This window comes from Lepidochelys olivacea (genome assembly GCF_965140295.1).
Source record: "Lepidochelys olivacea isolate rLepOli2 genome assembly, chromosome: 3".
Classification (NCBI taxonomy): domain Eukaryota; kingdom Metazoa; phylum Chordata; order Testudines; family Cheloniidae; genus Lepidochelys; species Lepidochelys olivacea.
The window spans coordinates 162,404,635-162,419,365 of NC_140413.1; the positions used below are offsets into that span (position 1 = coordinate 162,404,635).

The following is a 14,731-nucleotide window of genomic DNA, read 5'->3' on the forward strand; positions in this document are numbered from 1 at the left end:
AACTGGCTCTGTGGATGAGGGGAAAGCAGTGGACGTGTTGTTTCTTGACTTTAGCAAAGCTTTCGACATGGTCTCCCACAGTATTCTTGCCAGCAAGGTAAAGAAGTATGGGCTGGACAAATGGACGATAAGGTGGATAGAAAGTTGGCTACTTTGTCGGGCTCAACGGGTAGTGATCAATGGCTCCATGTCTAGCTGGCAGCTGGTATCAAGTGGAGTGCCCCGAGGGTCGGTCCTCGGGCCGGTTTTGTTCAATATCTTCATAAATGATCTGGAGGATGGTGTGGATTGCACCCTCAGGAAGTTTGCAGATGACACGAAACTGGGAGGAGAGGTAGATAAGCTGGAGGGTAGGGATAGGATACAGAGGGACCTAGACAAATTAGAGGATTGGGCCAAAAGAAATCTGATGAGGTTCAACAAGGACAAGTGCAGAGTCCTGCACTTAGGACAGAAGAATCCCATGCACTGCTACAGACTAGGGACCGAATGGCTCGGCAGCAGGTCTGCAGAGAAGGACCTAAGGGTTACAGTGGACGAGAAGCTGGATATGAGTCAACAGTGTGCCCTTGTTGCCAAGAAGGCCAATGGCATTTTGGGATGTATATGTAGGGGCATTGCCAGCAGATCGAGGGACGTGATTGTTCCCCTCTATTCAACATTGGTGAGGCCTCATCTGGAGTACTGTGTCCAGTTTTGGGCCTCACACTACAAGAAGGATGTGGAAAAATTGGAAAGAGTCCAGCGGAGGGCAACAAAAATGATTAGGAGACTGGAACACATGACTTATGAGGAGAGGCTGAGGGAACTGGGATTGTTTAGTCTGCGGAAGAGAAGAATGAGGGGGGATTTGATAGCTGCTATCAACTACCTGAAAGGGGGTTCCAAAGAGGATGCATCTAGACTGTTCTCAGTGGTAGCTGATGACAGAACAAGGAGTAATGGTCTCAAGTTGCAGTGGGGGAGGTTTAGGTTGGATATTAGGAAAAACTTTTTCACTAGCAGGGTGGTAAAACACTGGAATGCGTTACCTAGGGAGGTGGTGGAATCTCCTTCCTTAGATATTTTTAAGGTCAGGCTTAACAAAGCCCTGGCTGGGATGATTTAGTTGGGGATTGGTCCTGCTTTGAGCAGGGGGTTGGACTAGATGACCTCCTGAGGTCCCTTCCAACCCTGATATTCTATGATTCTATGACTCTCCTGTTACTCAAATGACTGAATGGACTTTGATCAGTTTCCCAAAAATATCACTTCTAAGAAGAAAAAAAGCATGTAGTTTTGGACCAAATGGAGAATTTTAGAGGAAGTTGTGAACATGCGACAAAAAATAAGGCTAAAACATAACTAAATTTAATTTTCTCTATTACATAACCTATAATGAAATGAAGAGATTTGTATGAGGAGACTTCAGCAAATAAGTTAATTTGATATTAAGTTAGTTTCTTTATATGGTTATTTTGCATCTTAAGTTTGAAAAAATGAAACACCAAGTTATATAAATAGCTTATTATATCTAAATAAACGAAAGTGCACAAGTAAAACCTGCCCCTAATCCTCTTCGCAGTAACCATACATGAAGATTAGTACTCAGGAAAGAAGTGATGATGATAGAATATTTTAAAGAGTACCCCTAATAAAATACATGATTTATTATAAATGAGTAAACTAAAAGTTTATATCGCCATATAACAACCTCACTGAAGAACATCTGATTATTTCAGGATACTCAAAGAGTTAATAAAATCTGGAGTGAGTCATAATGAAAGAAATTTAGTTTCTCAAGAATATCCATTAACAAAAGCTTAAACAGTCTTACTATTTTTAAATTATGCTCAGGAAATAGGTATTTGCCTCCTGAGGGATTTTTCCATTCTAGCTTTAATACACATCACTACAACTATGAGCTTTCACTTTTTAAAAAAATGTGCAAATATTTTTGAGTTAAAGTTCATTAAAAATACTGTAAACAGAAACAATTTCATACCTGCCTAAATTTTGCACGGGCCTCCTTTTCTTTCATTCTTCCATGTGCAACTAAGTAGTCAAACACCTCTCCTGAACCAGAAAAAGATGAAGCATAAGTTATACTGCTCAGGCTTTATTATTTATACCAGACTATCAAGAAAAATACCCACATACCATGAATTTGGGCCAGATGCTCAGCTAGTGTTTACAGTTGTAGCTCCATCAACTTCAATAGCGGATATGACCCTCTATGTACAAAAAACCTCAACATATATATTGTGACAAAGTTCCTCCTCTGCCTTGGTGGGTCCTGCGCTTATTGGCAGATTTTCTCGACTCAGAGGTTCACAGCAGCCCTCAATTTGGCCACTTTCATGGCTCAAATCTGCCATTCACTCAGTTAGCCTCATCACTGGCCAGCATGGGGAAAAGGAAGAAGAATAATGCCTGCAGCCTCTGCTGATCCACCTAGTGGATCGGGGAACAGGCCAGAGACCTTCCCTCTGGTGGAATCCACAGTCCAGTTCAACTCCTCCAATATCAAGTAAGGAATTGGGGGGATAGAGGGATGGGGGGAACCCGGGCCTGCCCTCTACTCCGGGTTCCAGCCCAGGGCCCTGTGGATTGCAGCTGACTACAGTGGCTCCTCTAACAGCTGTGCGACAGCTACAACTCTCTGGGCTACTTCCCCATGGCCTCCTCCCAACACCTTCTTTATTCTCACCACAGGACCTTCCTCTTGATGTCTGATAATGCTTGTACTTCTCAGTCTTCCAGTAGTATGCCTTCTCACTCTCAGCTTCTTGTGCCTCTGGCTCCCAGCTCCACGCACGCACACCAAAAACTGAAGTGAGCTCCTTTTTAAACCCAGGTGCCCTGATTAGCCTGCCTGTCTTAATTGATTCTGGCAGCTTCTTGACTGGCTGCAGGTATTCTAATCAGCCTGTCTGCTTTAATTGATTCCAGAAAGTTCCTGATTGTTCTGGAACCTTCCCTGTTACCTTACCCAGGGAAAAGGGACCTACTTAACCTGGGGCTCATATATCTGCCTTCCATCACTCTCCTGTAGCCGTCTGGCCTGACCCTGTCACAATATGTGTAAAAAGCCACCCACCCACATTACCGACTGGGCTTATCAAGGAAAAACACTGTCTGCAGGTTTCAGAAAACTAACTAGTCTGTTTATTAAAACCATTTCAAACATGCCCACAGTCCTGAGGAGGAGAGAGGGGGAAGCAGTCAGGAAAGATTCCTTTTTACTGCTTGTATTTGTTTTCACTGTTCAGACAACATAGTTACTGCAGACCTACAAGAACAGATTCCTTCCTAGTAAGACTTCAGTTTTTTAAAATTCTTATATTAAAATGGGCATTAAATGAAAGACCAATTTAAAGTGCAGTTAGAGTAATAAAGAATACTACTGTAAAAGGGATAAGGTTCTAGGCGTAAGGGGTGGCACCTTATACACCAGACTTGCACTGCATGTCTTCACATCACTTTTATTTTGTGAGAAGTTTAAGGCCAAAAAGTTCTTCACCAAACGGCTCTCAGATTTTCATTGCTAGTGGTCCCTCTCCCCGACGGTATATGACAAACAGCCATCTCCAGTTGGTGGAAGCTCTATGCCCTTTCTAAACAGCCATTTCCCCATCTAAATGAGTACCAATTGTGTTCCCAAAATCCACCTGGCTTTCTTTTCAATCTGCCTGGCCAGCTGTCCCATGTTCTTATCCCCAACTCCCAGACCTTGCCTCTGTTACACTGCTCTGACACAAGGTGAAGACGAGAGGCAGGTGCTCTCTCTATTGGTGATGTAAGTATAAGGATGGGAGACACACAAGGCCTGAGCCTCTGCTAGAATGAAAGTCAGATTATCTCCTGGTATATTATAAAAAAAACTACACAAACATCTGTAAAATAAAGTAATCTACTATGCATAACACTGTTAATTGACAGCAGAACTGTACCTTAAAGTTCTGGTTAGGGACTCTGTCATAAACAGAGAAAAGGGTAGCATAAAATCCTCCAGGGCAGCTGTACTAAATCGCTTTACCAGTAAGGGATTAAGAAGCTCAATAACCTTGTTGGCACCTGACCAGAAGGACCAATAAGAAAAGAAAAGAAGATACTTTCAAATCTGGTGGGGGGAGGATTTATTTGTGGCTCTTTTGTTTTGTTCCCTCTCCAGACGGAGACAGAGACCAGGCAGGTACAACATCTCCTGAAAACATACCTGAAATGAACCATCTAAAATTACAAAAATTGTAAGTAAGGCAAGAAAATGCATTAGGTTATCCTTTGTTTTGGCTTGTGAATTTTCCCTATGTTAAAGAGGTAGTTTAATTCCTGTTTTGTAACTGTGAAGCTGAGTCAGAGGGGAATCCTTTGTGTTTTAAATCTTTTTATTTACCCTGTAAAGTTACCTTCCATCCTGATTTTGCAGGTGTGATTCTTTTACTTTTTTTTTTAAATAAAGTTTTTCTTTTAAGAACCTGATTGATTTTCAGTGTCCTAAAAACCAAAGGGTTTGGTCTGTGCTCACATTGTTAATCAATTGGTTGGTATTTTATTCTCAAACCTCCCCAGAAAAGGAGGTGAAGGGGTTTGGGGGGATAGGGACTCCAAGTGACCCTTTCCTGAATTTTTGTGTAAATCACTTTGTGGTGGAGCAATACCATCCAAGGACAAGGAAAGGAATTTTTGCCTTGGGGAAGTTTTTAACCTAAGCTGGTAGAATATAAGTTTAGGGGTTCTTTCATGCAGGTCCCCACATCTGTACCCCAGAGTTCAGAGTGGGGAAGTAACCCTGACAGACTCCATGAGGCAGACAGACAACATGCAATACACAAGACGTAACACAACCCCAGATGTCAAGATTGGTTTCAGTTGGGTATCTGTGCATGAAGATTTACTTTCCACTTTTCAATTTACCCACAAAACTGGGAGTTCAACAACTACTTACCCCCACTGGCATATTCCATTACCAAATACAGTGTCTTTTCTGTTTCAATAACTTCAAATAATTTTACTGAAATAAAAAGGAATGAAAGCTTGCATCAAACAGCAAAAATTCATCAAAATTTTTAAAATACAGCCCAAACACTTATTCTTTAAATTAATAAAATTTATTAACCAGTGATACCACCAAGCCAGAAGATTTAAACAGTTTTGAAAAAAGGAGAATTAAGTTGTAAGAACATCATGAATATATAAAATCTTCTACAACTTTCTCAGGAGTATTTCACAAACACTATACAAAAATGAAATTCATGCTGAAATTAGTGTTTAGTTCCACACAGGAATTCTTACCAAAAAAACACACAAAAATCCCAAGTAAATTACTTCTCTATTCCAACCGCTCCCGGTTAGAGAAGTTGTGGAGTTTTGATCAACTTAAAAAGACACAAAGTTTTGGTGCCAAACGGAGCAGGTATTCTAACTGAAAGGCTTTCCCAATCAGATTATAATACTAATAAAACTACCACGGTCACAGGTGGGACGGAGGGGGACCAGTAGGAGCTTAGAATGCTGGAAATGCAGCACACTCAGCTCTAAAAATGGAGACAAGGGAGTACCTATTATGTAATAACTTGTATACCTTGTCCATACCTTGTATGCAACAAGCCCTCTGGCCGATTCAGGAACATTAACTGTCTCTGGAACAAGACTGTCCAGCCCTCCTCAGCCAGAAGAATTGTCATCACAAAGTAGGGCTCTGAAGGTGGGGGGAACTAAAGCAGAAAGGGAAAATTACATACTTTGTAACTTGGTTTCTCTGAAGATAGCACTTTGCAGGTTTCTTGGTCCTAGGTCCTAGTTTCTTAGTGAGAGTGGCAAAACTCATTAGCGCAAAGGCTTTTTAACCCATCTGAACAACAGTAAGAGTACGAGACAGATCCCCTACTGGCCATCAGACACCACCTCCTTGCTGAGTGTTAGCCCTTTCCTCTAATTGAGCAAGTTATCCTTTACGAGCCAAATTTCTGCTTGCCTTACTCATGCAAGTAGTCCACTGAAGTAAACAGGACAAGAGCAGGATCTGGCCCTGAGTGTACATTGTTCATCCATCTTAAAGATTTAATGGATCAATAAAAACAAGTATCTAAATATATTCAAACAAAATAGATAAGAGTATAATATTAAAGTCACCAGAAAAACAAATCCAATTCCTACCTATACTGGGATGATTCAATATCTTCATTATTCGTACTTCTCGAAACAACTGTTAAGAAAACAAAACAGCTTTATTCAAACTATGTTTACTGGGGAAGAGCTACTTCAGACATGTTTCAGAGTAGCAGCCATGTTAGTCTGTATTCGCAAAAAGAAAAGGAGTACTAGTGGCACCTTAGAGACTAACCAATTTATTTGACCATAAGCTTTCCTGAGCTACAGAGCGAGCTGTAGCTCACGAAAGCTTATGCTCAAATAAATTGGTTAGTCTTTAAAGTGCCACTAGTACTCTCTCTCTTTTTACTTCAGACATGCTACTTTATATGGGGAATGGAAGGTGAAAGGCAATTTAAGTAGATATTAAGATAGCCTTTTATGTTATAATCCAGTACTAGATACAATTACATTATTCACTGTACTAGACATCAGACTCATTTTGTGGACAGCGCTGTACTACATTTTTATTATAACGTTTGGCTGGGTCTAAAAACCTAGGGCCACGTACTACCTTCAATGCACAACAAAACTGCACTTGTTTCAAAACAAGGTATGCAAAAATATATGTAGGCTCTTATATAGTAACAGCTTTTAGAGTTTCCACTGGCTTGAAACAACAAAGGGCATTTGCAGGACCTATTGCTATTTCTGCCCTTTGCTTATTTGGCTATTTGCATATGCAACTAATTACCCAGTCTGTGTACATAACTCCGTGTGTGTGTGTGTGTGTGTGTGTGTGCGCGCGTGTGCGCATGACTTCATGTTTCTGGTGTTGGGAAAAAACTGGACTGTGAAGTATAACTAGGTTTTAGGGGGTAACACACCACGAAGATGAATGGAATCAATTCACACATACCAGAGCTGAACAATACCTACATCAGGTCACATCTGAAAGAGTATACATCCATAAGGGCTACACAATTTTTTAGTTTTAAGACCATATAAAGTCTGCCAGGCATGCAACAGCGGTAACAACTGATGATTCTTTCCACCCCCGCTCCCTGCCCTTACTGAAATTGAGAGATGTCTTGAAAATCTCAGCTTTTATTTAACAAAAATTCTAGCACGCATGGTTGCAGAGAAAAGCTTGAAAAAGTGAAGTGAGCATACCCTAAAGGCAAAAAAAACCAAAAGGCAAATTAAAAAAAAATCTGGAGTTCCTTTAAAGTCATGATTTTTGAACATTTGGAGTTTGACAATACTGATAACATCTGAGATTTCCTTCACTGAACAATGAACATACTTCTGTTGTCAAAGGTATTCTCTGTGCTTGACTGCTCTCAAGCCTTATGCTTAGGATGGATGTGTTGTAGAAGTCCTGAGCAGAAATACAGGAAAGCTTTGGCAAACTGTCCGCTGTCTCAGAGACTATGAATGCTACATCCTGTCCCTTCTTTGACAAAAGCTGGCAAAATCCACAAGTGAGGTTCAAGAGCAAAGACAGCAGTAACCCCTGGACACCTCTGGGGACTTGGGACTGAGGGAAATTTCCAAAAGAAAGGGTATTGCTAACAGAGAGGAAAACTGCTAACCCTCCCAAAAAGATTAACTGCCTTTTTTGTATTCTGCAAATAGCACAAACTAAAAATAGCAACAATCACAATTATTTTCCTTAGACTAGATTGAAGATTTTGTACTCAGTGCACATCCTTTAGTTTCTTAAGTCTTATTAAAGATAATGGCATTTGCACAAGTAGTAGAACTCCATAATTCTGCTTTCATTTGGTGCTCCCCTCTTCTTAACTACAATTAATATGATTTTGAAAATTAAGCTTTTGATCAAACAGAAGTCTCACAAGTAGATATTTACACTGGTTAAATGTTTCTAGCAGGACATTATCCTTTCTCCTTATATAAATGTTCAACAACTGCCTTCAAAGAAGAAAAAAAGAATGTATGTGTGAATCTGTCTGGAGGGCGGGGGGAAAAAGAACCAAATGAAAGGCAACATCCTACAGTTTGCATTAGTTAATTTGGATCTATAAATAGGGCTGTCTGGTAAATAATATTGTGCTTGTATTTGCGTTACAAAGTGTTTTTGCTTTTCCATTAACTCAATTATTCCATTACTAATATGTCAGATAGACTGTTTTATGTTTTGGTATTTTGATTTTGTACATTACATCTGAATTTTTCACAATTATGAAAAGCAATCCAATTAAACAAATTTGTCTGAAATGACCAGACGCAAGACAACAAATCTAAAGCATCAACCTGTAGAGCATGAACATTTCTGAAGAACTTCTAGGCAGATATCTGAAAAACTGCAATATTGGCAGGAAGACAACAAAGACAGGCTGCACAATATAATAGTATTAATGTCTAAATATAAGTTACTTTTAATGAACTCATGTCTGCCAAAGCAGGATTAAAACGTTACACTTCTATAAATAAAAGGATTTAGAATCTGGAAGAAAAATCCTAAAGAAATACAATTTTACACATAATCTGAAGTATGCAGTAATCGTCAATATTATGTACATTATTCTGTTCAAAGATTCCAAAGGGATTAAAAGGTTTATTAATTAGTTTAAGACTCAAATTGATTTCACAGTGACTGACAATTTACATGATATGCAAATATACAACACGAGAAAGGCAAATTAAAAAGCAGACCAAAAAATCTGCTTTCCTAAAGCCAGGTCATGAGAGACTAGAACCATAAAGGGATTTAGGCACCTCACTGCTGCTTTAGAAACATAAATCCATAATTGAACTCCTCAAAAACCCCGCAGACACTTATACTCCCTAGGTGTCTAAATTTCAACCAGAGGTCATGCACAAAATTGCCTCAATCCTGTTGCCTGGCACTTAGCTCATACCTAAGCCCCAAAAGAATCCTCAAACTATGCATTCCTCTGCCTCTCTCACCTGTGAGGTTGAGCTGGTAGGCACATTATGACGAGTACACACCAGCAGCAGGTGATAGGAAGAATCCCATGCACCGCTGCAGACTAGGGACCGAATGGCTAGGCAGCACTTCCGCAGAAAAGGACCTAGGGATTACAGTGGATGAGAAGCTGGATATGAGTCAACAGTGTGCTCTTGTTGCCAAGAAGGCCAATAGCATTTTGGGATGTATATGTAGGGGCATTGCCAGCAGATCGAGGGACGTGATTGTTCCCCTCTATTCAACATTGGTGAGGCCTCATCTGGAGTACTGTGTCCGGTTTTGGGCCCCACACTACAAGAAGGATGTGGAAAAATTGGAAAACATCCAGCGGAGGGCAACAAAAATGATTAGGGGACTGGAACACATGACTTATGAGGAGAGGCTGAGGGAAGTTGGATTGTTTAAGTCTGCAGAAGAGAAGAATGAGGGGGGATTTGATAGCTGCTTTCAACTACCTGAAAGGGGGTTCCAAAGAGGATGCATCTAGACTGTTCTCAGTGGTAGCTGATGACAGAACAAGGAGTAATGGTCTCAAGTTGCAGTGGGGGAGGTTTACGTTGGATATTAGAAAAAACTTTTTCACTAGGAGGGTGGTGAAACGCTGGAATGCGTTACCTAGGGAGGTGGTGAAATCTCCTTCCTTAGAAGTTTTTAAGGTCAGGCTTGACAAAGCCCTGGCTGGGATGATTTAGCTGGGGATTGGTCCTGCTTTGAGCAGGGGGTTGGACTAGATGACCTCCTGAGGTCCCTTCCAACCCTGATATTCTATGATAGTGATACTTGCCCTTTTTACCCTATAGCCTAGTGGTCACAGAACTCACCCAGAATGTAGGAGACTTGGATTCAAATCCCTGTTCAGCCTAATGTGGGACAGGAATTTGAAGCCATGTCTCCCAGATCCCTGTTGAGTTCCTTATCCACTGAGCTATAGGGTATTCCGGGATGGGTGTCTCTCAATCTCTCCTGCTGAAGCTGTTCTACTTCCTATGAAATACTCACAGTCATTGGAGCAGGGACTGGAACCTGGGTCTTCTGAGTGCATGCCCCAACCAGAGAACTATAGCCATTTTCACTCTCTCAGACCTACTAAGTATTTTATACAAAGTGGAACAGCTTCAACAGAAGCAATTGAGAGATCCACTCCACAATATCCTAGAACCCAGTGGTTGGGGACTCACCTGGGATATAGGATACCTGGGTTCAAATCCCCTGCTCTGCCTGATTTGGAGCAGGGAACAGAAACCAGGTATTAGACTCTCCTATATTCCAATGTTAATCAGGTGCAATGTGGTGGCACACTGCATATGGCAAACAGCTGAAGCTGCATACCACTTTTTATTACAGAAACTTTTCGAACACCAAGTTCCAAACTCTAAAATCTGGAGCTACACATTAAGTAGATGTCTTGGCCTCAGCAACATGGTTATTCAGTCTCTTCCCTAAAAAACTCCTCTCCTTACAACTGCCTGTTCACAACTGAAGCTACCCAGTATAGGACCTATCTGTTATAGAATCCGTTCCAGGCATACTTTTCTGACGGCTTGTAAGCCTGCAGTTGCTGGTCTCTGCCACATTTCAAGTGGCCTTTTAGCTGGTACCTTGCTCTGTCCCAGCCTGTAGGTATTCCTAGTATGTTTTCTCTTACTATGGAAATTCAGTTTCAAACCTAACTCACAACAGTTAAGTTATATAGACACACCAGGCATATGTACTAAAATATTGTTATGATGGGTACTGGGCAATCCCACCACCTCATTGACGCTATTGGGCTGGACCATTTGCCTTCCATTCTGGCTAAATAAGGGAACAATTAAATGTCCCTTTGTTTAATGATAGCTGAAACAATGGAAAGTCACTGCCCAAGGAACAGACAGCATGCAAAAATGGGCATGGCTGGGCCATGCGGCCCTAGGAGGTTGTCAGGGGTTTGATAACAAATGTAGGAGATTGATTTGATTGCACTGTATGTTCACAAGAAAAGAAGAAACAGAAAGGCCAAAGGAGCACACAAGAAAGGCAGCAAGGAAGAGCAGCAGATCGCCAGAGAAACACTTGTTGACCCTGAGAAAAAGCTAAGAGAGCTTTTGGGTAGCACTCTGGCTGGAAAGAGGCTTGGAACTGTGAGCAAACAAGCTATCTCCTGCTGTTTGGCTCTACTGTGTTCAGGGAAACACCACTATGTACATTCTTTGTAAATAAACAGGCTTGCATCAAATAATTTGATCATGATTTCATCATTAATGTCTCTCCCCATCAGAAGCAATCCATATGACCCCGAATATTGGCTAACAATATTAAGGCATTGTGAACAAGTTGAAAGAAGGAATTCAAGGTGCATTTTTCATTCTGTAGAACAATTCAATAATACAGACAATGCAAGAGAGAGAGAGAGAGAGACTGACTATGTCTCTACTCCAAGCTAAGGGTGTGATTCCCATGCTTGTGTGCACATACACACGCAAATACAAACAGCGGTGTAGCCACAGTAGCAGCAGAGGCGGCGGTGCTGCTGAGCGGTGTTGAGTACATGCCCACCGGTTGCAGGCAGGTTTGTATTCTGCAGGGCGCAGTCCTGCCGTGCTACTGCAGCTATGCTGCTACTGATGCTAACCCGAGCTCCGCGAGAGGCAGCATGACTATGGGAGCACAAGCAGGGGAGTTACATCCCTCATTCATAGCACAGACCCAGCCGCAGAGAGGGATGGAGAACATATTTAAGGTTAACGGCCAAGGCATCCACTACGTAGTTGTGTAACTTATGCCGCAGGTATCAATATCAAAAAGGTGTATGTAAGCTACAGCCACTTGAGTCTATCATGTAATTCTTGGGCACACGACCATATCTACATTTTTAAGAGGCATATTTTAATCAACAGATCATATTTAGTTTCTTTCAAAAAGCAAATTAACCACATGGAAATTTGGCCAGAATATTGGGGCTAATACCCCTTTTCTTGTAAGAAAGGCTATAAAATCTCTAAGGATTACTAGTTCAGAATCTGAGTTTTCAATTTTGTCCGTCCCCCCAAAAATGGCACCTTCACAGTATAACCATATCGTTCTCAGACATTTGGTTCACCACTGACCCAAAGAGAAAAGAGCTCTCTGCTAAATCACCAACACTATTTCCTGCAGTGCTCAACCTTGCTTACTGCAGCTTGTGAGACCTGATGAGATCACAAGGTAGTAGGTTTGCAAGTTACTGGCAGCACATGGAAAACACTGACACATAAAAGGTTATACAAAACCCGTAATTAAAGCAAATTTTATTCAATACTAGTTACATGAATATTAATCATGGCATTTACAGCAGAATAAAGGTTCTCTAATTATGGGAAGATTCCATGGTGTGCTTAAAAGCACACCGGAAGTGGGGAAAGAATGTGATCAGCTACCCAAAAATCAGGTCTCTAAGCCTAATGATTTCAAGCATTCAGATCAAATCACACCAATTCGTTCTGGCCAAGAGTTCCAGTAAAGGTAAAAATACCAAGACACTGGTGAGTTTCTAACAAAGTTCCCAAGCCAATACGATTTAAACGTAAGAGAAAAATATTTTAAGTATGAACATTACTAACCTAATTCATAAATTCTATTTAGGAAAATTGACTTAAACTACAGGTTGTCATAACCAGAACGTGTGGTGTATCTCTCTCTTCTCTTTTGGCATAAACACAAAATAGAAGGTTAATGTCTTCTTGAAGATAAACAGCATTCACTTAAATTTAAACTATGAGTAGTCACTTTTGATGACCTAATTCAAAACAATCTGAGCTAACAAACAAAATAATTATTTTAACAACAGTCTCTCTGCCTTCCACGTTACCCTCTCCAGTCTACCCAAAAAACGGGCTGCCAAGGTCATCCTTCTCAAACATCAGTATGACAGTATCCTTCATCCTTAAATCCTACATTGGAACCCCCTCCTCTACCACACCAAATTCAAGCGTCTTGTCATTTGTTCAAGGCCCTGCAGAAAACAGACCGCCCTTACCTGTTTTCACACTGCCCCTTCTCCCATCACTTCTACTCCAAAAATCAGGCTACTGTTGCTTGCTTGTTGATCAGATTCTCACATAAACATCTTCTTCCCTACCAACCCTAATGTGTCGTATGCCCTTTCTTACCTTATTTGGTAAGCCATTGCTCCCTCCGCATTTAAATCCCCCCCCCCGAATACTCACTTGTGTTGGGACTCAACTAAGAAGCTAGCAGATTACACTAAGGAAGATATAGATACTTGGAGATATTTTAGACAGAGCTGGTAGTGCCAGTATACTTAAGGTTGGCCAAGACACCTCCCAATAAAAAGCCCTGGTTAGCTGTTTTTAACAATGAGAGAGATTATTTAAAAATATATATGAGCAAAACAATGCCTTTCTCCTTTGTTCTTGGAAACACTGGAACTGATTTAGCGAAAATTATTATTATTTTGTAAAAACATCGCACAGCCTGAGGCAGATACATGGCATGGAAAATTTCCATCCAAACAGTCTGGCAAAGTTACAGGCATCCAATAATAGAATTGTATAATGGATAGTATTTGGCAGTCCAACGACAGACTTTACCAGCTCCACTGCTGCTAATAATAAAAAATGGACTGCCACCTACTTAAGGTAAAACATTGCAACGAACCACTTTTATCATTTCCAATTTGTCTTTTTCTCTAACAGCTTTTAAGCGTTTTTGCTCTATCTGCACTGGAGAAAATGTTCCCTACAATTCAGTTTTAAAATCAGTTGGGAGCACAATGTGGACAAACCTCAAGTAGCCAGAACCATTTGTATATCCTGTCTAGCTACACTTATTGTCAGAAGCCTTAACTTCACCTATCTTCAGAGGCCTTAACGACACTGGTTATAAAGACAGTTTCAGCTGCTAGAATCTGGTTTTTACTCGGGCTCCAAATGGTTTTAAAAGCAGTTTGAATTTTTGGGTAAATTTCCCCAGTGCAGGTAAGGTTTTTGGGATAAGGACTGTGTATTTTTTGTGTGTGTGTTTGGAAATCGCATAATACACTGTGGGCTTAACCTAAAACAGGAACAACAACAACATGTTCAACCTGTTGAAAGTTTCTTACATTTTGAATAGGTTTGAAAAGTTCTAGAGAAAACATTCTATCAAATGTCAGACCACCTAACAGGAAACACACACGCAGAAATATATAAGTATGCCAGTATGAAAGAGTGAAATATGTAGGTTAGTCAAAATTATTTTTTAAAAGCACAAAGTATATGGGGTTCCAATTTGCATATAAGTTTAAAATATGTAGCTTTCAATGAGGTATTTTCGCCATTTACTCCAAAAACAAAAAGCAGATTGAAAAATGAGATTCTCTCAGGTGTAATCATCCTAAACTTCTGATGTTCAGAAAGTAGTAAAAACAATCCTAAAGCACATCACAAAAAGTCAAGCACTCTTCCGCAAACACCAGCTGGGTGCTTGACTGAAAAAGTCATTGCAATTCAGGAATATTATGTCCATATTTTCAACTTCTTGAAAACTACATTGAGCACAAGGATGATTGATTAAAACACAGTACACGTTTTACTACACAGGACTCTACAGGGAGCTTACAAAAGAAATTGTAAGTAGTTTTGGAGGTTCCTGAGATAGTATAGGTTACTACTGCTGGAATCTCAGTTGAAATCTTCCTTCATCTAATTAACAAAGAGCTGGAAGCACACAAGAAAAACAACTAAA

General features: G+C 40.5%; 1 protein-coding gene across 7 annotated transcripts in view; it reads right to left on the reverse strand.

Moving 5' to 3' along the window:
• The window catches only part of MARK1 (microtubule affinity regulating kinase 1), a 121,210-nt gene that overhangs the window by 45,234 nt on the left and 61,245 nt on the right, over positions 1–14,731 (reverse strand). For all 7 annotated transcript variants that reach the window (XM_084624178.1, XM_084624174.1, XM_084624173.1 and 4 more), the window contains exons 4-6: positions 6,139–6,187; positions 4,928–4,993; positions 1,985–2,055 (exon numbers count right to left, since the gene is read on the reverse strand). In XM_084624178.1, the coding sequence (XP_084480304.1) occupies positions 1,985–2,055; positions 4,928–4,993; positions 6,139–6,187 (186 nt within the window). The remainder of the gene's footprint in view (positions 1–1,984; positions 2,056–4,927; positions 4,994–6,138; positions 6,188–14,731) is intronic.